Here is a 21,071-nt window from a genome sequence, read left to right as displayed (position 1 = left end):
ATGCGTCTTGCACGTCCCCCCAGCCGCGGCCCGGAATTGCCATCAGGGTCCGAGTGGGGCGCGTGGTCGTCCTGCGGAGAAAGGGCGTCGACGGCGAGCACGGGGCGGCACGAGATCGAAGGCGTCCGGGAGCACGCCCAATATCTGCTCGCTCCGTCGGCCGCGGCCACTGCGTGAGTCGAAAGCGGGCGAAGCGCACGGGGGCTGACGTCGCGCGACGGGGGGTATGCCCGGCGGCGGCGGCGACGGCCAGCGCGCCTGGGGACGTGGAGGGATTGGGAGAGCGGGCGTAGATATGTACGACGCCACCGCACATTGCACGCGCCCGTAGCCGTCGAGCTGCGCGGCTGCGAGCTGTTGGTCTTGAAAGTTGAAAGCTTGAAGACTGTGCCGAGTGTCAAATAGGCCGCCTTGGAGACCGCATGCGAAAACATCGTGCGCAGTGTGCAGTGATACGTGGAGGTTTGCAGCTGAAGTGGGGGATCGTAGCAGTAGACGACGACGAGAACTTGCAGTAAAGACGATCCGATGTGAGCACTGGGACGTGGTGTATGGGACAAGGGCGCAGCGAGAGGAGGCAGGGCTCACCTGAGGCGTGCACATATAGGCGTCGGAATAGGCGAGGAGCAGGCGTGGCGCGTGAGCGAGGGGACGGCGGGATGTGAGGAGCAAGGATGCAGTCGGGACGTCGACGGGCCAGGCTGGGAAGAGAAGCAGAAGGGAAAATCCCGGCCAGCCGCCTCGACGCCATCCGTCCCTCGGCCTGTATGCGTCATTGCGGCCATTGCGAGACGGGGACGGCAGGACCATGGGCGTTGGAGTTCAAGCTTCAAGCAGGGCCAGGCGCCAGCGGCGCGAGATTCAGCCGCCCGTCTGTCCTCTGCCGCGGCTGTCTGAGACGACCAGATGCCCTCCTCCACCACGGTTCGCACGACCTGCCTGTACGCCACGCCAAACTCCCCGGCTTCCTCCCCGGCCTCGAGTGGCACTGGCCCGCGTTCGTCGACGCCGCACGCGAGGTCCGTTGTCTTGCTGTGATTGTAAATGCACACTAACCGACCGGTTTTCCATCCCTGTACTACCCTCACCCACCGCCTGCAGCTCGGGGATACACCCCTTCCCGAAGAGCAACCGGAGATGGGCTTCCTGAAGAAGGCGCACCGCGTCTTGAATGAAGTGCGCCCCGTCCCTCCCTTCGTCCTCTACCCTCGCACTGATCCCTACATTCGCTGGGCCTGCCATATCCACGTCGAGGAGGGCGCGATGGTGTGCGCAAACTGCAGCTACGACTACCCGCTCTCGAACGGCTTCCCAAACATGGTGCGTGCTCGTCCTTTAGCTCGTCCTCTTGCGCTCTTTTCCCCTACCCATCGCGAACCGTCTTCGTGTTTCCCGCGTCCTCCTCGCTTCCATCTCTCCCCCTTCTCGCTATCCAGTGCCTGGCTCTCCGCATCTGTCCTCCGTCCCGCATCCCTTCCTGACTGCGTCTCTCTTCGCGCAGTTCCTCGCGGAAAACGAGATCAGCTATCCCGGACGCGCCCTCGCCCGCCCTTGCAAGCACGCACCCCAAAGGTACCCGGCGATACACGGCGTTGGTAGGCCACGACGCCTGTCCGGTCGCGCTATCGATGCGTATCGCCCGAGCGATGCTCTCGCGTCCCTCCGCAACCCGATTCTGGACCAGCCGCGGTGACACGGCTGCGGAGCGTGGAGGCGCCGATCCGAGGTGCAAAGCAGCTGGCAAGCGACGAGAGTCCGTGGGATGAGAAAGGCGAGAGGCCTTGGTCTTGCGGACGGTCTCTGCGCGCGTTCGAGGGGCCGCTTTCACAGTCGCACACGCACGACGTATGTATGTAGCACCGAACCGAATAGATTTTTCATTCCCCTCGCACCACCTAGATCCGCACGACCGCCTACGCCCTCCGGCGCGGCGACCACAGCAAGTACATCGGTATTCTACAAAGAGGACGTCTATCTCTAGTTTCGATTCCATGCCTCCATAGGTCTCTAACGATCCATGGGAAGAGGGAGGGGGCGCACAGCGGAAATGCGTGCGACCGGACCCAACACCAAACCAAACACCGGAACGAGACAGACTATCGCGAGCGCGACCGACGGTTCTGGGGCCCACGTCGTCGCCGCCGCTCGCGTCCTTTGCGTGACCTGGGGTGCGAAACCGTGGGTGGGGGCGTGTACGTTTGAACACGGGCGTTGCACGGTGAGCGGCGGCGGCAGCGGGGACAGGGGCGGGGAGGCGGAGACGGGAGACGGGAGGGGGCGGGGATGCGGGGAGGAGGACATCAGTCAGTGCGGTCGCTCTTCTTGCTCCCATTCCCGTTCTCGACGCTCGCAAAGTACTTGAGCGAGCCGGGATCTGGCTTTATCGTCTTCGCGCCCTCGCTACAGTTCGCAGGGCACATCTCGCCGTGCTCGTCCTGCGGGGAGAGATCAGCGAGGGCAATAACGGGGAACGCAGAGGAGAAGAGACGCACCGTGAACTAGAACGTCTTCACAAGCCGGATCGCCGGATCATTTCCTCGACCTAGCAGCCAACGGCGAGGTCGTTGAGGGCGATTGGCCTGAGCGCACGATGAGCTGCGATCGCGAGCCTATGCTTCCCCGCTGCGGACGTACCTGATGATGCCCTTGGGGTTGACGATGAAGAGCGATGCCCTCGTCCTCGATGGGGACGCCGTAGGCGGTCCGCGAAGAGCGAGAGCTTGAGGTCTGGGTCTAGACCGCCCTGCTTACACGGGGGAGGTCGCCCAGGCAAAGTGCGAGTACCGCGAGTCGGTCGAGGCCGCCGTGGACGTGGCTCACACGTCCCGTCAGTGTCTCGTTTGTGGCGCAGCGCGGGCTCCTACGGGGGATTTCGTCGGCGAATGCGTCCAGCAGCTTTGCGTGTTCCCCACCAACGTCGCCGGCGAAAACAGCAATTCTGCCGGTGTCAATGGATGTCTGGCATGTCTTGGACGCCGCGGCGAAATCGGAAGTCAGACGGTGTGCGTGATCGGAGCTGGAGTAGACACTTACGAGAGGAGGTCCCCTGCAACGCATTCCGACGTTTGGGAATCGGGCTCGTGGGCGGGGTTGGTGTACGTATCAGGAACTTCGGGCCCGGGGTGGACTAGGCGGCCTTCGGGGTTGGTGGAACGGGCTGGAACGGGCTGTGCGGGCCTGCGTTGGAAGGATCCTCGCGGAACGACTCAACGAGCTCGGGGGACGCGCGGAAATCGGGCGAGGGTTATCAGCCGACTCCGGATGAAGGCCATCGCGAGTCTTCGCGGGTGCGGGCGCGCGGACGGAGTACAAAAGGGTCAAGCGGACGAGGTGTTGAGGCCCGCTCGGCGCTCCCGGTTGAATGCGTGAGTCCTGGACGGGCTCAAGCTTGAGCTGCGCGTCGTCACCCCTTGCGTTCCTGCTGATTTGACCGTTCGGATAGGTCGGCTGGAGAGGACGGGGAATCTGTAAGCCGTCATTCCCCTCGTCGGTGCTGTGAACGCTGACTTACGGCTTGGCAGGACGTCGTGGACGAGGAGCGGCGGTGCAGCGGTACGTGTTGCGCGGGAGCGGGTGACTCGGGGGCTAGAAAGACAAGCGTTTAGGCCACAGTTGGGCAGCTACGGGGACAGAAGAGGGAAACGGCTCACCTGAGGCGTGAGCATCCAGGCGCATACGGGCGCGGGCGCGGGGCAGGGGTTGACGTCGAGGTAACGCAGCTGGTACGGGCCCGCGACATGCGTCCGCTCTGGCCGTGGTCCGGAATCGCCATCGGAGTCCGAGTTGAGCGCGTGGACGTCCTGCCGAGGAAGGGTGTTGAAGGTGGTCACCATGGGCTTGCATGAGCTCGAGGGCCTCCGAGAGCACGCTTAAGTAGTCCCGCTCCGCGTCGGGCGTGTGCTCGTTCCGTCGGCGGCGTCCACTGCTGCGTGAGCTGAAAGCGAGCGAAGGTTGACGTCGCGCGACGGGATGCGTGTCCGTAAGCGGAGCGAAGGCCGCGGCGGCCAGCGAGGGACGGGGAGGAGTCCCACGAGCAGGTACAAAACGACGATGAACGCGAGTAGTGGGAGAGCAGGGGAGATGTACACCAAGCGTCCATAGCCCGCTGAGCTGCCTGGCTGCCAATTGCAAGTGTTGATCTTGAATACGCCTAATGTAAAACAGCCCGCGCGTGAAGACGTCGAGCGCAGTGGGAGCCGAAGTGGGGGGATCGTAGTAGACAACAAGGACGACGGTGTGCGCAAAATGCGAAGGCGAGGGCGCCAGGACGGCGCAGTGGACGAGAGGGCGTGGGCGAGTGGGGCGAGAGAGAAGGTGGAGCGAGCGCGAATGCATCACGTCGGCGGATCCGCAGCCGGGACAGAGGTGAGCGAGATGACGGCGAACAGAGGGCGGCAGGACAGCACAGTGCGCGACAGGGCGTGGGCGAGGAAGAGAGAAGCTTGTCGACGCAGCCGGGATGTGCGCGTCTTCGTGCAACTGTACGACGTCTGCGTCATTTGCGACTGGGTATCGTCAGTCTCAGGGCGTCGACGTCGACGTCGCTTTTGGGAATCGCTCTCACATATTATCGGCCGGCCATGTGGTCGGCGGATTCGCAGCATTCAATTGTCAAGGGAAGGGCCAATCTCGGTCGTCTCGATGACATCCGCGCCCCGTGTTGGGGTGACGGCTCGTGTCTCCACCTGCAACACTGAGGCTTCCGTGAGGACATTGGACAGAGACAGCAGGATGGTGAAGATGAATGTCGCGGTGAGCCCATGGAGCGCGCGGGCGCCAGACGCCAGCGGCACAAGAAGTGACCGTGACGGCATGTGTGACGGGACGTGTCCGCGCTGCTGCGCCTGTGGCCTGCCCGTGCCACCGCTCTCAGTCTGCAGTTACGTCTCTGCTCACAATGCTTGCTTCATTTCCCCTTCTCGGTCTTTCCCCTCGCTTATCCGCCACCATACATTCTCTGCCTCAATCTCTGTGATCCAGGCTGCAACCGAGGCTCTGTGGGCTCTGTCTGAAACGACGAGCAGCCCTCCTCCTCCACGATGGTCCGCTTGATCACACGGAACCTGCTCGCGTGCCACGCCAAAGGCTGCACCTCCAACAAATTCCCGCTATGCTTCAAGGACGTCGCGGTCGACCTCCGCGACGCCGAATTCCTCCCCGACTTCCTCCCCGGCCCCGAGTGGCCCGTGCTCGTCGATGCCGCACGCGAGGTCCGTTGTGTTTGCTGTGACTGTGAAGGCACGCTAGCTGACCGGTTCTCTATCCCTGTGGTACATACACTCATTGCCTACGGCTCGGGGATACATCCCTTCCCGCGGAGCAGCCAGCTCGAGATGGTGGACGAAGACTGTCTGAAGAAGGCGCACCACCTTTTGCTCGAAGTGGACCCCGTTCCTCCCTTTGACGTTCTCAACGCCCGCGCTCACCCCTATGCCCCTTGGACTCCCCAGATCCGCGTCTAGGAGGGCACGACGGTGTTCGCAAACTGCAGCCACGTCTACCCGCTCTCAAACGGCATCTCGAACATGGTGCGTGCTCGTCCTCCGACTCGTCCTCTTGCGCTCTTTCCCCCACCCGGCCGTCGCGCGACCCGCCTTCGTGTTTCTGCGTCCTCCGCGTTCCCTTGCGCTTCCATCTACCGCTTTTTCTCCTCTCTCTCCTCATATGTCCTCCGTCCGCCATGCCTGCTTGACAGCGCCCCCTCCTCGCACAGCTCCTCGCGGAACACGAGATCGGCTAGCCTGGCCAGACCCTCGCCCGCCCTTGCCATCATGTACGCCAAAAGTACTCTACGACACACGGCACCTGTAGACCGCGACGCGTGCACGATCGCGCTATCGATACGTACCTCCCCCCCCGGAACCCGATTATGGACCGGCCGCGGCGACATGCCAGCACATCGTGAGGGAGGCGATGGCGATGAAACAGCTGGCGAGGGACGAGTGCGCGAGACGAGAAAGACGAGAGGCCTTTGCCTCCCGGAGGGTCTCTGCGCATATTTGCGGCGCCGTCGGCACAGTCGCACACACACGATGTATGTACGTAGCACCGAACCAAAGCAATCTGCATCCCCCTCGTACCACCTAAATCCGCACGACCACCGGTGCGGCGACCGCGCCCGACCGCTGCAAGTACACGGGTATTCTACAACGCCGCTGCGAGACAGAGACAGGAGACGGGAAAGGCAGTCAGAATCAGGGACGCGGGCGGGAAGAGTCCAGCCGGAGCGGGTGCGTTTCTTGCTCCCATTCCCGTTCTCGGCGGTCGCAAAGCACTCGAGCGAGCCCGTCGGGTCCGCCTTCTTCGTCTTCGCGCCCTCGCTACAATTCGTGGGGCAAACCTCACCGTGCTCGTCCTGCGGTGAGAGATCAGCGAGGGCGGTAACGGGGAACGCGGAGGGAAAGAGACGCACGGTGGACCGGAACGCCTTCACGAGCCGGGTCGTCTCCTCGACCGAGCGGCCGACGGGGAGGTCGTTGATCGTGATATGCCTGAACGCACGGTCAGCCGTGATGCAGCCTATGCTGCCCCGTTGCGGACGCGCCTGAGGTTCCGCTTGGGGTCGATGATCAAGAGCCCGCGGAGGGCGATGTCCTCGGCACCCCGATGAGGACGACATGGTCGCGCGAGATGGACAGGTTGCGGTCCGCGATGGGCGGGAGCTTGGGTCCGGGCCGAGAACGCCCAGGCAAAGTGCGAGTACCGGGGGTCGGTCGCGGCCGCAGTGGACGTGACCCACACGCCCCAGCAGCGTCGCGTTCGTAGCGTCGTCTGCGCTCCTACGAGTGATTTGGTCGGCGGGTGCGTCCAGGAGCTTTGCGTATTCCCCACCGACGTCCCTGGCGAAAAGGGGATGCCTGCGGATGTCGATGGGTGCCAGGCATGTCCTGGACGCTGCCGCGAAATGAATATAGGGAATGCGTGATTATCGCGCCGTGTCCGTGGAACTGGAGTGGGCACTTGTGAGAGAAGGACCCTTCCAACGTTCGGGAACCGGACTCGTGGACGGCGGTTATGAGGGCGTCGGTCTCAGGGTGGACTAAGCGGCCTGCGTCCGGTCTGAATTGATGGAACGGGCTGCGCGGGTGTGTTGCGACGGTCCGTGCGGAACGAGCTCCGCCGACGCGCGGGTTCCGGGCGAGGGTCGTGAGCCATTCCGGAAGGAGGTGCTGAAGAGTGCGGCCGCGCGGGTGGCGAGTATAAAACTGAGGAGCGGACGAGGCTCTCTTGGGGCGTTATTGAAGACCCGCTCGGCGCTGGTGTGCATACGTCCTGGACGGGCGGAGGCTTGCACTGCGCGTCGTCACCCCCTGCGTTCCTGCGGATTCGTCATCTCAATTAGAACGGCCGGAGTGAATAGGGGCTCTGTAAGTCGTCATCTAACCCGTCGGTGCCATGAACGCTGACTTACCTCCCCACGGGACGTCGTGGGCGGGGAGCGGCGATGCAGCGACTCGTGCTGGATGGGGTTGGGGTCTCGGGGGCTGGAAAGACTAGGCTACAGTTAGGAATCTATGAGGACGTGAGGGGAGAACGGCTCACCTGGGGCGAGCGCATAAAGGCGCGTGCGGGCGTGGGCGTGGGCGTGGGGCAGGAGGGGGTGCGTCGATGGGTGTAGTGCCAGGAGACGGAACACACTGCCTTGTTGTGAGCGCAAATGGTGGGACTGCAGAAGAGGCACACGGCTCAGCCGTGCTTCGTGCTTCAACGCAATGTCCGTGGACCGTCACTGCTGAGAACCGTACTCCTTGACCACGTTCTGACGGTCGCCTTGCCGTAGATTCTGTACCGTAGGCACCGGACATGTCGTTCTTGAAGGCGACAGTGATCAACGCGATAACCACCCATTCGGCACAAAAACTGTGGTCAATTTGAACGGAGAGATTGCCTGGTGATAAGACACGTTCATCAATGCGACTTAATTTTGGAGAGGACGGCAAACGTACGCAGGACCTAGTACCCGAGACAGATGGCGACAGTCGAGTTGACACCATGTGCGTATGTGCGGGAGGAATCAATGACAGGTGAGCTGCTGGGAACATTGGGGTTAGTACTGGACCATTACGGTACGGAACGAGGGGCTCACCGGGCTGCTCCGAGTGGTCGAGGGTGACGTCGGGGAAACGCAGGCGGTACGGGACCGCGAGATGCGCCTCCCACGTCCGCTGTAGCTGCGGCTCGGAATCACCATCGGACTTCGAGTCGGGCACGGAGACGCCCCGCTGAGAAAGGGCGTCGACGAAGAGCACGACGGGCGGCAGGCGTCTGGGAGCACGCCCAACTCGTCGGGCATGTGCTTGTTCCGTCGGCGGCGTCCACTACGTGAGCTGAGAGCGAGCGAGGCGCGCGGGGGTTGACGTCGCGCGACGGGATGCATTTCCGCAAGCGGAGCGGCAGCGACGGCAGTCAGCGAGGGACGGGGAGGAGTTCCGCGAGCAGGTACAAAGCAACGATGAACGCGAGTAGTGGAAGAGCGGGGGAGATGTACACCACGCACCCGTTGCCCGCTGAGCTGCCTGACTGCCGAGTGTTGGTCTTGAAGACGCCTAACGTAGGGTAGCTCGCGCGTGAAGACGTAGAGCGCAGGGGCAGTCGAAGCGGGGACGACGAGAACGAGGACCTGCAGTAACGACAATCCCATGTGAGTGCCGGGACATGGCGTGTCAGACGAAGACGCACCGAGAGGAGGCAGGGCTCACGCGCCACGCGAGGGGTGGGCATACAGGTGCCTTCATGGGCGAGGGAGCGGATGGCGGAGTACGCAAAATGCGAGAGGGCGAGCTCGAGCGGGGTAAAAGAGAAGGTGGAGTAAACACGAATGCGTCGCGTCCGCGGATCCGCAGCCGGAAGAGGCGTGAGCGAGAGGAGTACGGAGGTGCACACAAGGCGAACGAGAGGGCGCTGTGGGCGAGGAAGAAACGGGCACCTTTGTGTGCTTGCACCCGCGCGCAAGACGTCATCGACATCTGCGACTGGCCATAGTCAGTTTCACGGCGGCGACGCGTTTGGGAATCGCCCTCACATATAGTTGTCGCCCCATTCCGTCAGCGGATTCATGATCAGGTCGGTGTCAAGAGAAGGGTCGATCCCGTCGTCTCGGCGACATTGTCATCTGTGCCCGCCTTGCGGTGACGGCTGGTGCGTCCAATATTTTGCATAACTGCGTCCATCGCGAGATGCATTAGACAGCGACGGTGGCTGAGGGTGCCTGTCAGTATGGGCGACATATTGAGAGCAGGATCGATTCGAAGCCAGCGCGCGCTGGCAAGTACTGGAGACTAGCGCTGCCGGCCGTGACACAGTGTGTGACGGGACGTGTCCGCGCTGGTGACGGTGCGCCTATGGCATGCCCGCGCCGCTCTCGGCTGGTCTGAATCTGTCTGAAGCCACTCTGCTCGCAATGCCACTCCGTTTGGTTGTCCCTTCTCGGTCTTTCCTTTTGCTCATCCGTCACCACACACTGTCTGCCTCAATCTCTGTGACCCCCTAGTCGCCAATCCCATCTCATTTAGCCCCGTTACACAACCCACCATCCGTCGTTGGGACCTTCAAACCCCGGACCACTGCGACACGACGAGAGAGGCCCTGGCAGGCATCGCCTCCAACGCTTCATGCTCTGCATGAGGGAATTCCGCGCGAGGAGAGGACATGTCGGGGAAGAGGATGATCGGGTGTCGAAAGGTGTGTTTATACTTACATGCACATCACCTGTCTAAGAAACCGCTCTCTGCTACTCCGTGGATGTTCAGCAACAGCGTACGCTGCTCGCACTAGAGTGCTGCCTCTGCAATCCCCGGTGTTCGCACGCGATGGGCCTCGTAAGTCAGCATTCTAGCGAAATCGTTCTTTTCTTGACGATTTGCGTGTCCCGCAGCTCAGGACAGTCCGCGGCAGACGATGGCTCCACTGCGCAGGCCAGTCAACCCCGGTTTGGGGCCAGGTACACTTCATTTCACGCACGTGTGGTCCCCTACGTGCTCATCGACCCCGTTGAAGAAGCCATTCGTGCACTAGCTGCCGAAGGAGACCCTCCGAGCCTCGCAGGCTGTGCCCTGGTCTGTGTATCGTGGTCTACTCGCAGTCACCGCCAGTTCTGGAACAAGCTCACCGTTTCCAGCGACGAGCAAGTGCGCGGGATTTGCAGTGCGTACACTCCAGTCGTTCCCTGGCCATGGCGCCGTTCGGGTCCTCCTTCGCAAGAATATCTCCCTTTCCCCTCCCTCAAGACCATCCGAGCGCCGCGGATGGCAGCTCTCCAGTGTCGTCACTGGCGTCGCTTGGTCACCCGACGGCATGCAAGTGCTCGTTTAAGATGCCGTTGCGCACGTCCACGTCTTCGACCGTACGGTCCGCCTTCGCGCGCCTGCCCTCCTTCCCTCTCCCGTCCGCAGACGAGATCGACGAGATCGCAGTGCTCAGGGACGACGGCACCACGACCCGCTCGGCACAGGTCTCGTCTTCCTTCGACGGCCAGTAACTCCTTTCACACATACACTACGACAACGCTACGAAGCGCACGGACAAGAACTACCTATACAGTATCTGGAAACGAGTCACTGGCACCCGTCACTCGCACTTTACCAGGTTCCGCAACGGCGCTCGCGCACCCAGCGAGTACATTTCCGCAACCCTCGGGGCGTAAGCGCACGCTGTGCAGCCGCTGCTCCCTGCTCTCAGCGGACGTCTGTTCGCCGGAGGTCATCACCACCGGCCGTGCTCTGATCGTACACTGGGCGGTGTCATCCGCGGCGGGCTTTCACGAACACCGCCTCGTCTCTGCAGACGCGATGTGCCTCTTTACCCCCGGGTCTCCCACCGGTCCCCCGCACTGCGCGCCGACCGCCACCCCACACGCGGCTGGTTCCCTCGGGGCGCGGCGCTCTCCGTGGACGCCCGCGCGGCCACACTCGTGGATGCCGTGCCGCGCGCACAGCCTGGTTGGTCCGGGAGATCGAGACGGGGGCGCCGCGCGAGGTTGATGTTAGGGTGCCCGCGACGGTCTCGCTGTCTGTGTGCGGATCGGTGGTGGGGATCGTGGATGGGCGCGGGGAGGTGTTCGGGATGACCGGACGGATTTACTTCTATCATGCTCTGTGCAGAACGTGTGTGAGTGGTTGCGAAAGGACGAATGCAGAACCCATGCAACGTTTTGAGCGTTTTGTCCCGAAATAAGTCTGCTTTGAGGACAAGTTTGCGCCATGACCTGGTTTTGAATGTGGAACGGACACGGCGGGCGTCGGTTTCAATGTCTATGTCCGAGTTGAGCATGCACGACGCAGGCGGAATTCCCCATGGCGAGGCGATTAGGTTCGCGCTCTCCTTGGGTCTGCTCTCTCGCCTCGTCCCGCAAGCCTCCGACGGGAGACCGCCCTCGCAACGGACTATCGTCCTCACTCCTCTATCGTCCTGTCATGTCGTCCCCCCGCGTCCCTATCGAGATCATCGAGCACATCATCGATGAACTCGGTGCGACTGAATACTCGACCGCGGCCCTCGCTCGTTGCAACCGGGTACACAAGGACTGGATCCCCCGGACCCGCATCCATCTCTGGCGCACGCTCACGGTTTCTAGTCGTGAGCAACTCCCAGTCATCTGCGACACGTTCGACCGGAACCCCACTCTGCGATGCCTGGTCGAAGTTGTCCGACTGAAGCCCGACCACTCGGTGAAGCCTGATGCGCAACGCCGGCGTCCGTTCCCTGTCACTGCCCCGATTGTCCTCCTCCCATACCTCATTCACATCCAGGCTTGGGAGTTTCTTGGTGATTGGAGAACAACCTTCCCACTGCGGCGAGCGATGTTGGTTTCCTTGGGCCAGTATCGGGATGTGAAGCGGGTGACCCTCTACGAAGTACATTTCAAGAACATTTTCCACCTCTGCCCCCTTCTGTACGCCTTTCCTGCCATGGAAGAAGTAATCATGGAGCACCTAAGTGGGCTTGATACTCCGTCAAACCAGTCGATTCTGTCAGCACATGGCAGACCAAGGGGCTTGCGGCGGTTTCGGCTCATGGAGGTGACATCTGTTGAATCCACATTATTGGGATCAAGCTGATAGCCATCCATTTACAGTGGGGCGAAATCCCTTCTGTGGCAACCACGCTGATCGTCAAGAACGCTGCAACACTTGTGGCCATTGAATTGAAATGCTTTTGGCTTAACGGTACGAGAGCACGACACCTATTCAGTGAATGCAGCTGACTCTGAAATGCGTCCGACCAGGCTTAGACATCACGTTGTGTCACCACCTTGAGTCGCTCTCCATCTGGATGCCAAGCACGAATGATGGCCAAGAGAACATACTGGACCAGAGGGTATTGGCAATATTGCACGCTTGTATGAAACTCCCGGACTCGCTATGTACACTCCGTCTGGTGTTTCCCTCCGAAGGCGTGTACTACTGGCTTGAACATGATCTCGGCCTGGCAGGACGGAGCGAAACCATTGAAGAATTCTCCAGAGTCGTATCTCATCATAACCGTCTCCGCTCCGCCGGTATCGTGTGTTCAGTTGAAAACCTCCCGCGCAATCACCTCCCAAGATGGAAGGATCTGTTCGTGCGATGGTTCCACACTCTTCACGATCAAAGCCTGCTCCATGTTTTACCTCTAGAAACCCTACGTATGTTTGCTTCTCATAATCTCGCAATTAGCAAGCCTCACTGACTGCCAAAACGACAGCAGAGTTGGTGCCTATGTGGAGAACACGCTTCACACCTTACGGATCTGCAACCTGGCCCCGTTGCCTTGTCTTAAGCTCCCATGGACACTGGGCAGCAAGCATCACGGACGACGACAATGGTCCTGGTGGCAGTGCAACGGAGCTCACGATCTGGGATACGGATCCGGGCATCCCCGTACTCACCGAGTGGTACGAAGAAAACCACCCTGGCAGTTACTATGAGCCCCATTGTGTTGCATTTTCACCCGACGAGGCACAATTCGCGTTTGCTTCCCCGACGGCCATCCACATGTACGCTCTCCCCCTTGCGACTAGCTCTACAACATCTAGCAATGCCCCCCATAAAATCGGTCGCCTTTCACTGGATGCTCAAGACACGCATTTCGTCGGGGTTCTCTGGTCGTTGAACGGCACACAGATATTTGTTCAAGACGCCCTGGCTCGAGTGCATGTCTGCGACGCTTCGAGCTTCGCCCATCTCCGCTCGCTCCTCGTACCATCTTCCGAACTGGCCGAGATTCAGTGCGAGAGCCTCTTCGATCGGTCTCATGGCTTATCCGCAGTCGGCCACCATATTCTTTCAATTCTACGATTCCGGCTGGAAGGCGAGGCGAAGACCTACTATATCTTTGTTTGGGACTCGAGCACCGGGACCTGCCGTTACAAGTCGACCGACAGCCAGAGCCCTAGTCTCGGCAGTAAATTGTGGAGCGAAATGGTACAAGTAGAAGATCAGTTACATATCATCTCTGTATGCGGGGATGGAACTCTGCGCAAATCGAAGATCACATCAACGGTCGAGGATACCCATGTCGTCACGCAGTTGTTTTCGGAAAGCACCAAAATTCCCTTCTCTTCCTCACCCTTCACCGCCGACGGTGCTCGTCGAGTCCTGGTGCTGCTGAACCGTCGTTCATTGTCGGTGGTGGACACGATGACCGGGTTCGCGCTTTTTCGTCTCAATCGCACTGAAGATATCGATGCCATGGAGTGGTCCGCAGATGGGCGGACGGCAATATTTGTGGCCGAAGAAAACGGGATCTATACCTGCTGGATCTGGAACATCGAAGAAGGTACCACAAAGGCCGTCTTTCGGTGGCCGCACGGCTCCGGTTTTTACGGGCTCGAGATTTCCGCAGACGGGTCGATGGTCGGATTCTCGAGCTGGCATGGAGATGTTGTTTTCCGCCGTGTCAGTGACCTCATGGCCTCTGCTTTGGACCTGTAGATTTTGTTCTATTATATACGTCTTGCGTCGGGGTGCAGCCGGCAACCTCACGACACACCCATTCGAATGCATGGACACGTCGCAGGACCGCTCACCATCATCATAAGCCGTCAGAAAAGACGTTCCGGATGCAAGCGCGGGGTCGATGGTCAAGAATCGCGTGACGAAATTCGCGCGTCCTATATGAACGGAAGGAGTGAACAGAGGTATCGAAAAAAAAGGTGTGGAGGAGCCATAGTGCTAGACGAGTTCCAGTGTCTGACATTTCCGCGTTCGCCGCTACTTCATCATGTCCACCCTGGACGCCAAATCTTCATTGATATGTGCATACGTGTTCTCGCCCGAAGAGAGCTCATCCAATGTTGGTAGCGCCGCTGCGGGTGACGCGCATCGAGGCCGTCCTCACGAACCGCACCAAGGGCCGTCCACCGTCTTCCCAGCCGGTACATCCGGCGCGAGACCAGCGAGCTCTGCACGTCAGGCACGGTTAGAGTCGTCTACTTGGCCGTGGCGGGAGCGCAGAGGCGTCGCATCGGTGACCAGGGTGTCTAGGGTATCGCGATCCCATCGCGGGCAACTTGCACGCGTCAACACGTCGCGCGTCCGCGGTGGCGAGGGCGGCGCACGGCGAGGGCGGCCGGGACGGCGACGCGCCCGGAGTCGCAATGAAGTCGCGCACTCGGGTCGAAACGTGGACCGCGGTGGCGGACGGTCACGCCCTGGTGGCCGTGGGTGCGCAGGTGATCGTCAACCTCGTTGGCGTCGCGTTCGTGGCGGAGGGCGGCGTCGTTCGGGTGGTTTTGTTGGCGGGTGTCGATGAATGTCAGGGGTGTCCTGGACGCCGCCGCGACACGAATCTAGGCGAAACGGCGCGCCGTTTCCGTAGAACTGGAGTGGGCACTTACGAGAGGAGGACCTCCGCAACGCATTCCGGCGTTCTGGAACCACAGTCGTGGACGGCGCTTGGCGTTCGAGTCAGGGACCTCGGGCTCAGGGTGGACTAGGCGGCCTGCGTGCGCTGGGTTGGCGGAACGTGCTGTGCGGGCATGGTGCTGGAACTATCCGTGCGGAACGAGGTCGGACGACGCGCGGACGTCGGGCGATGGTCGTGAACGGACTTCGGATGGAGGTTCTTATGGGCGCAGGGGCGCGGGCGGGGACGAGTATAAAAGGGATACCGGACGAAGTGTCGAGACCCGCTCGGCGCCCCCGGCTGTGTGCATACGTCCTGGACGGGCTCAGACTTGCGCTGTGTGTCGTCACCCCCTGCGCTGCTTCTGGTTTGACTGTTCGAGTAGGACAGCTGGAAAGGACAAGGGCTTTGTAAGTCGTCGCTCCCGTCGTCAGTGCTGCGAACGCTGACTTACTGCTCTGCCGGACGCTGTGGATGGGGAGCGGTGGTAAAGTGGCCCGTACTCAATGGGAGCAGGCCACTCCGGGCTGAAAATACAAGCTACAGTTAGGCAGCTACGAGGACGGAAGAGGGGAACGGTTCACCTGAGGCAAGCGCATTCAGGCGCGGGCGTGGGAGGGGCGCTCCAACGGGGTGTCGATGGGCGTAGTTCCAAGGGACGGAAGGAAAGGCGCCGTGTGTGCTTTGGTTGAGGCTGTTAACGACGCGAAGGGTGGGACGGTAGAAGCACATGGCTCGCGCTTCAGCGCGATGTCCGTCACTGCTGTTATCGACGATGCAACTGACGCCGTGGTGGTCGCGCGGGAGAAGTCCGCACCGATCGTCAATGAGATATGCTGTCGAGAACATTCAGCACTTACGTATCCGACACGGTACGGAACGAGGGGAAGGAATGGCCAAGTGTACATGGACGAGGGTGACGTCGAGGAAACGGAGGCGGTACGGGCCCGCGACATGCGTCTTGCACGTCCGCCCCAGCCGCGGCCCGGAATTGCCATCAGGGTCCGAGTGGGGCGCGTGGTCGTCCTGCGGAGAAAGGGCGTCGACGACGAGCACGGGGCGGCACGAGATCGAAGGCGTCGGGGAGCACGCCCAATATCTGCTCGCTCCGTCGGCCGCGGCCACTGCGTGAGTCGAAAGCGGGCGAAGCGCACGGGGGCTGACGTCGCGCGACGGGGGGTATGCCCGGCGGCGGCGGCGACGGCCAGCGCGCCTGGGGACGTGGAGGGATCGGGAGAGCGGGCGTAGATATGTACGACGCCACCGCACATTGCACGCGCCCGTAGCCGTCGAGCTGCGCGGCTGCGAGCTGTTGGTCTTGAAAGTTGAAAGCTTGAAGACCGTGCCGAGTGTCAAATAGGCCGCCTTGGAGACCGCATGCGAAAACATCGTGCGCAGTGTGCAGTGATACGTGGAGGTTTGCAGCTGAAGTGGGGGATCGTAGCAGTAGACGACGACGCATGTGAGCACTGGGACATAGTGTGTCAGACAACGCCACAGCAAGAGGAGGCAGGGCTCACCTGAGGAGTGCGCATACAGGCGTCAGAATAAGCAAGGAGCAGCCGTGAACGCGTGAACGAGGGGTTGGCGGGATGTGAACAGGTTGGCCAAAGGCGCAGGAGAAGACGGCGGGGCGCGCGAGCGGAGCACGGATGCAGTCGGGACATCGACGGGCCAGACTGGGAAGAGAAGCGGAAGGGTCGATCCCGGTCGCCTCGACGCCATCCGTCCCTCGGCCTGTATGCGTCATTGCGGCCATTGCGAGACGGGGACGCCGGCCTGCAGGACCATGGACGTTGGAGTTCAAGCAGGGCTGGCCAGGCGCCAGCGGCGCGAGATTCCGGAGTCAGCCGCCCGTCTGTCCTCTGCCGCGGCCGCTGTCTGAGACGACGAGCTGCCCTCCTCCTCCACGATGGTCCGCACAGCCTGCCCGTGCGCCACGCCAAATTTGCTGCACCTCCAAAAAAATGGATGTCGCAATTGACCTCCGCGACACCGAGTTCAAACGTTCGATGTTCAACGCCGACTTCCTCCGCGGTTTCCCTCCCCCGCCTCGAGTGACCCGCGCTCGGTCCGTTGTTCTTGCTATGAATGTAATGGCCCAATATTTGACCAGCTTCCCATCCCCGTGCTACCCCCACCCACCGCCCGCAGCTTGGGGATCATCCCTTCCCGCGGAGCAGCCGGAGATGGCGGGCGACGGTTTCCTGAAGAAGGCGCACCGCGTCTTGATTGAAGTGCGCCCTGTCCCTCCCTTCGTCCTCCACGCTCGCACTGATCCCTACGTCCACCGGGCCTGCCGTATCCATGTTGATGAGGGTGTACGCAAACTGCGGCCACGTCTACCCGATCTCGAACGGCATCCCGAACATGGTGCGTGCTCGTCCTCCGGCTCGTCCTCTTGCGCTCTTTTCCCCTACCCGTCGCGTGAACTTCCTTCAACGGTTTTCTGCGTCCTACGCGCTTCCATCTCCCCCCTTCTAGCATAATTTCCGATGCCTGGCTCTCCGCATCCGTCCTCCGTCCTGCATCCCTTGCTGACGATGCCCCCTCCTCGCACAGCTCCTCCCGGAAAACGAGATCGGCTAGCTCGGCCGTACCCCCGCTCGCCCTTGCAAGCGTGTACCCCAAAGGTACTCTGCGGCACACGGCACTGTCCGTAGACCACGACGCGTGCGCGATCGCGCTATCGATACGCACCGCCCGAGCGCCGCTCTTGCGTCTCTTCCCCACCCCATCCCGGACCGGCCGCGGTGACACGGTAGCGCCGTGTGAGGGAGGCGATGACGATGAAACAGCTGGCGAGAGACGAGTGCGCGGGACGAGAAAGACGAGAGGCCTCTGCCTTGGGGACGGCTCTGCACGCGTTTGCAGAGCCGTCGGCACAGTCGCACACGCACACGCATGATGCATGTACGTAGCACCGCACCGAACCAATCTGCGTTCCCCTCGTACCACCTGCATCCGCACGACCGCCCCCGCCCACCGGCGCGGCGACCACGCGCCCGACCGCTGCAAGCACATGGGTATTCTACAATGGCGCCGCCCGTCTCCCATCTATCTCTATTTTCTATTCCATGCCTCTATACGTCTCCAATGATCCATGGGGAGGGGGGAGGGGCGCACACCGGGAACGCGTACGACCAGACACCAAACCAAAAACCGGGACGGGAGAGACCATCGCGAGCGCGACCGACGATTCCGGGGCCCTCGTCGTCGCCGCTCACGTTCAATGCGCGGCCTGGAATGAGAAAACGGGGGTGGGTACGCAGGGGCATGTACGTTTTAACACGGGAATCGGACGGCAGCGGGGAGACGGAGGGGTAGTCAGAGCCAGGGACACGGGCAGGAGGATATCGGTGCGGTCGCGCTTCTTGCGCACATTCCCGTTCTCGACGCTCGCACAGTGCTCGAGCGAGCCATTTGGGCCCGCCTTCGTCGTCTTCGCGTCCTCGCTCCAGTTCGCGGGGCACACCTCGCCGTGCTCGTCCTGCGGGGAGAGGTCAGCGGGGGCGGCCACGGGGAATGCAGAGGGAGAGGGGGGGAGAGAGACACGTACGGTGAACTGGAACGCCTTCACGAGCCAGGCCGTCCCCTCGACCGACCGACGGCGAGGTCGTCGGACGTGATTTTTCTGAACGCACGATCAGCCACGATCCCCGGACCCGTGCCGCTCCGCTGCGGACGCACCTGAAGATGCCCTTGGGGTCGGTGATGAAGAGGCTACGGAGGGCGATGCCCTCGTCCTCAATGAGTACGCCGCAGTCGAGCGAGATGGACACGTTGCGGTCCGCGATGAGTGGGAGCCTGAGGTCCGGGCCGAGACCGCCCTGCTTGCACGGTGAGGTCGCCCAGGCAAGGTGCAAGTGCCGCGAGTCGGTCGAGGCCGCTGCGGACGTGGCCAACACACCCCATCAACGTCGCGTTCGTGGCGGAGCGTTGCGTCGTCCGCGCTCCTACGAGTGACCTTGTCGGCGGGTGCGTCAAAGAGCTTTACGTGTTCCCCACCGACGTCGCTGGCGAAAGCGGCATGCCTGCCGGTGTCGATGAGTGCCAGGCATGTCCTGGATGCAGTCACAAAATGAATCTAGGCAATGTGTGATCAACGCGCCATTTCCGTGGAACTGAAGTGGGCACTTACGATTCGAGTAGGACCCTTGCAACGTATTCCAATGTTCGGGAACCGTACTCGTGGGCGGGGTTGGTGTACGTGTCAGGGTCGTCGGGCGCCCAGGGTGGACTAGACGGCCTGCGTCCGCCTAGGGTTGGTGGGACAAGCTCCGCGGACATTTGTTGGAAGGATCCGCGCGGAACAAGCTCGGGCAACGCGCGGAAATCGGTGATGGACGTCGGGCGAGGGTCATGAGCCGGCTACAGATGAAGGCGATTGCGGTTGCGGGCGCGCGGGCGGGGACGGGTACAAAAGGGATGAGCGGACGAGGTGTTGAGACCCTCTCGGCGCCCCCGGCTGTGTGCGTAAGTCCTGGACCGGCTCAGGCTTGCGCTGCGCGTCGTCACCCCTGCGTTCCTGCTGAATTGACTGTTCAAGTCGGACGGCTGTAGAGGAAAGGGGCTCTGTAAGTCGTCATTCTCTTCGCCGGTGCTGTGAACGCTGACTTACAGCTCGGCAGGACGTCGTGGACGAGGCGCGGTGGTGCAGCGGTACGTGTTGGGCAGGAGCAGGTAACTCGTGGGCTGGAAAAACAAGCGTTTAGGCTATAGCTACAGGGACAGAAGAGGGCAACGGCTCACCTGAGGCGTGAGCATACAGGCACATACGGGCGCGGGTGCGAGGCAGGGGGTGACGTCAAGGACATGCGTCTTCAACGTCCGCTCTGGACGCGGCCCGGAATCGCCATCGGAGTCCGAGTCGAGCGCGTGGACGGCGTCCTGCAGAGGAAGGGGGTCGAAGATGGGCACCATAGCCTTGCACGAGAACGAAGGTCTCCGAGAGCACGCCCAACTGGTCCTGCTCGGCGCTGAGTGTGTGCTCGTTCCGTCGGCCGCGTCCACTGCGTGAGCTGAAAGCGGGCGAAGCGCACGAAGGTTGACGTCGCGCGACGGAGTGTATATGTGTGGGCAGAGCGGAGGCGGCGTCAGCCAGCGAGCGATGGGGAGGAGTCCCGCGAGCAGGTACAGAACGACGATGAACGCGAGCACTAGGAGAGCGGGGGAGATGTACACCACGCACCCGTAGCTCACTGAGCCACCCGGCTGCCGAGCGTTGATCTTAAGGACGCCTAATGTAAAACAGCGTGCGCGCGAAGACGTCGAGCACAGTGGTAGCTGTATTGGGGTATCGTAGTAGACGACGAGGACGAGGACCTGCAGTAACGACAATCCCGTGTGGGTACCAGGACATTGCCGTGTCAGACACCGACGCACGGAGAGGAGGCAGCGCTCAAGCGCCCACCTGAGGCCTGAGGAGGGCACACAGGTGCATACAGGCCGAAACCGGCGCCGGCAGGGGCGAGGGAGAGGACGGCGGGATGGTGAAGAGGCGGGGGAGAGGGCGCCAGGATGGCGGAGTGCACGAGAGGGCGAGGGCGAGCGGGGCGATAGGGAAGGGTGTCGAGCGGGCACGAACCGTCGCGTCCGCGGATCCGCAGCCGGGACAGGGGTGAGCGAGAGGACGGCGTAGAGCCCTCGCCAGGACAGCGGAGTACTGGGCGATCGAGAGGGCGTGGGTGAGTAAGAGAAGGTCGACTCGCGGGACGTGCGCGTCTTCGTGCGCCTGCAACCGCGCGCAGGACGTCATCTGCGGCTGCACATCGTCAGTCCCATCGCGGCGACTTCGCGTTTGGAAATCGCTCTCACATGCATATTGTCTGCCGTCCATCGCATATTCAGGTCGGTGTCCTTAAGAGAAGGATCGATCTCGTCGTCTCGGCGACATCCGTTCCCCGCCTTTGATGACGGCTGGTGTGTCCCAGTATGCACGGTTGAGGGCATCGGAAGACGCACAGGGCAGCAATGGCGGAACGGTGAGGCCTTGAGAATGGGCGACGCAGTGAGAGCGGGACGATATTCACTGTGGGCCTGTCAACCAGTGACAGGAGCGCAGATGCTGGGTGAAAAGCGCTGATCACCCTCGAACCTGGGGATAAGTGGGTGACGGGTGATGTGACAGGCGAAATTTCCTATGCGCGGATTCACCGCCTGTCCTGTGTTTGTTCACCCCATTCTGAGCGCCGAATTCTCTTACCCAAGCACCCAGTTCTGAGTTATCACTTACCACGCGTTGCGCG

The 21,071-nt window shown here is 61.8% G+C and overlaps 8 protein-coding genes across 8 annotated transcripts; 5 read left to right on the top strand and 3 right to left on the bottom strand.

Annotated features, from left to right (window-relative positions):
- Positions 1-767: 767 nt before the first annotated feature.
- On the top strand, positions 768-1,693 carry BXZ73DRAFT_99816 (uncharacterized protein; the record flags this gene model as incomplete). The annotated part of the gene is made up of 3 exons (XM_048028128.1): positions 768-1,019; positions 1,102-1,320; positions 1,502-1,693. 3 exons carry the CDS (start codon positions 768-770, stop codon positions 1,691-1,693), a joined length of 663 nt encoding a protein of 220 aa, XP_047879386.1.
- A 607-nt stretch (positions 1,694-2,300) lies between these two features.
- On the bottom strand, positions 2,301-3,833 carry BXZ73DRAFT_99815 (uncharacterized protein; the record flags this gene model as incomplete). The annotated part of the gene is made up of 9 exons (XM_048028127.1): positions 2,301-2,435; positions 2,493-2,498; positions 2,555-2,579; positions 2,635-2,679; positions 2,752-2,815; positions 2,865-2,938; positions 3,034-3,177; positions 3,512-3,585; positions 3,651-3,833. The coding sequence occupies 9 exons, from the start codon at positions 3,831-3,833 to the stop codon at positions 2,301-2,303; spliced, it is 750 nt and encodes a 249-aa protein (XP_047879385.1).
- A 1,206-nt stretch (positions 3,834-5,039) lies between these two features.
- On the top strand, positions 5,040-5,740 carry BXZ73DRAFT_44500 (uncharacterized protein; the record flags this gene model as incomplete). The annotated part of the gene is made up of 4 exons (XM_048019349.1): positions 5,040-5,254; positions 5,324-5,390; positions 5,463-5,528; positions 5,714-5,740. The coding sequence occupies 4 exons, from the start codon at positions 5,040-5,042 to the stop codon at positions 5,738-5,740; spliced, it is 375 nt and encodes a 124-aa protein (XP_047879384.1).
- Positions 5,741-6,229: 489 nt separating this feature from the next.
- On the bottom strand, positions 6,230-6,674 carry BXZ73DRAFT_5154 (uncharacterized protein; the record flags this gene model as incomplete). Its single annotated transcript, XM_048020649.1, has 3 exons — positions 6,230-6,355; positions 6,413-6,544; positions 6,603-6,674. Coding segments are annotated over 3 exons (330 nt in total), but the record flags the coding sequence as incomplete, so codon positions are not given.
- Positions 6,675-9,809: 3,135 nt separating this feature from the next.
- BXZ73DRAFT_99812 (uncharacterized protein) lies at positions 9,810-10,477 on the top strand (the record flags this gene model as incomplete). The annotated part of the gene is made up of 3 exons (XM_048028126.1): positions 9,810-9,818; positions 9,885-10,143; positions 10,227-10,477. The coding sequence occupies 3 exons, from the start codon at positions 9,810-9,812 to the stop codon at positions 10,475-10,477; spliced, it is 519 nt and encodes a 172-aa protein (XP_047879382.1).
- Positions 10,478-11,414: 937 nt separating this feature from the next.
- Positions 11,415-11,705, top strand: BXZ73DRAFT_6611 (uncharacterized protein; the record flags this gene model as incomplete). Its single annotated transcript, XM_048021775.1, has 1 exon — positions 11,415-11,705. A coding segment is annotated over one exon (291 nt), but the record flags the coding sequence as incomplete, so codon positions are not given.
- A 707-nt stretch (positions 11,706-12,412) lies between these two features.
- On the top strand, positions 12,413-13,910 carry BXZ73DRAFT_76266 (Quino protein amine dehydrogenase; the record flags this gene model as incomplete). The annotated part of the gene is made up of 3 exons (XM_048022383.1): positions 12,413-12,501; positions 12,543-12,622; positions 12,778-13,910. The coding sequence occupies 3 exons, from the start codon at positions 12,413-12,415 to the stop codon at positions 13,908-13,910; spliced, it is 1,302 nt and encodes a 433-aa protein (XP_047879380.1).
- A 4,268-nt stretch (positions 13,911-18,178) lies between these two features.
- Positions 18,179-18,707, bottom strand: BXZ73DRAFT_2261 (thioredoxin-like protein; the record flags this gene model as incomplete). Its single annotated transcript, XM_048017653.1, has 3 exons — positions 18,179-18,313; positions 18,383-18,457; positions 18,510-18,707. Coding segments are annotated over 3 exons (408 nt in total), but the record flags the coding sequence as incomplete, so codon positions are not given.
- Positions 18,708-21,071: the final 2,364 nt, after the last annotated feature.

This window comes from Epithele typhae (assembly GCF_022376455.1).
Source record: "Epithele typhae strain CBS 203.58 chromosome Unknown BXZ73scaffold_14, whole genome shotgun sequence".
In the NCBI taxonomy this organism is placed as follows: domain Eukaryota; kingdom Fungi; phylum Basidiomycota; class Agaricomycetes; order Polyporales; family Epitheliaceae; genus Epithele; species Epithele typhae.
This window is presented reverse-complemented; position numbering and strand designations above follow the sequence as displayed.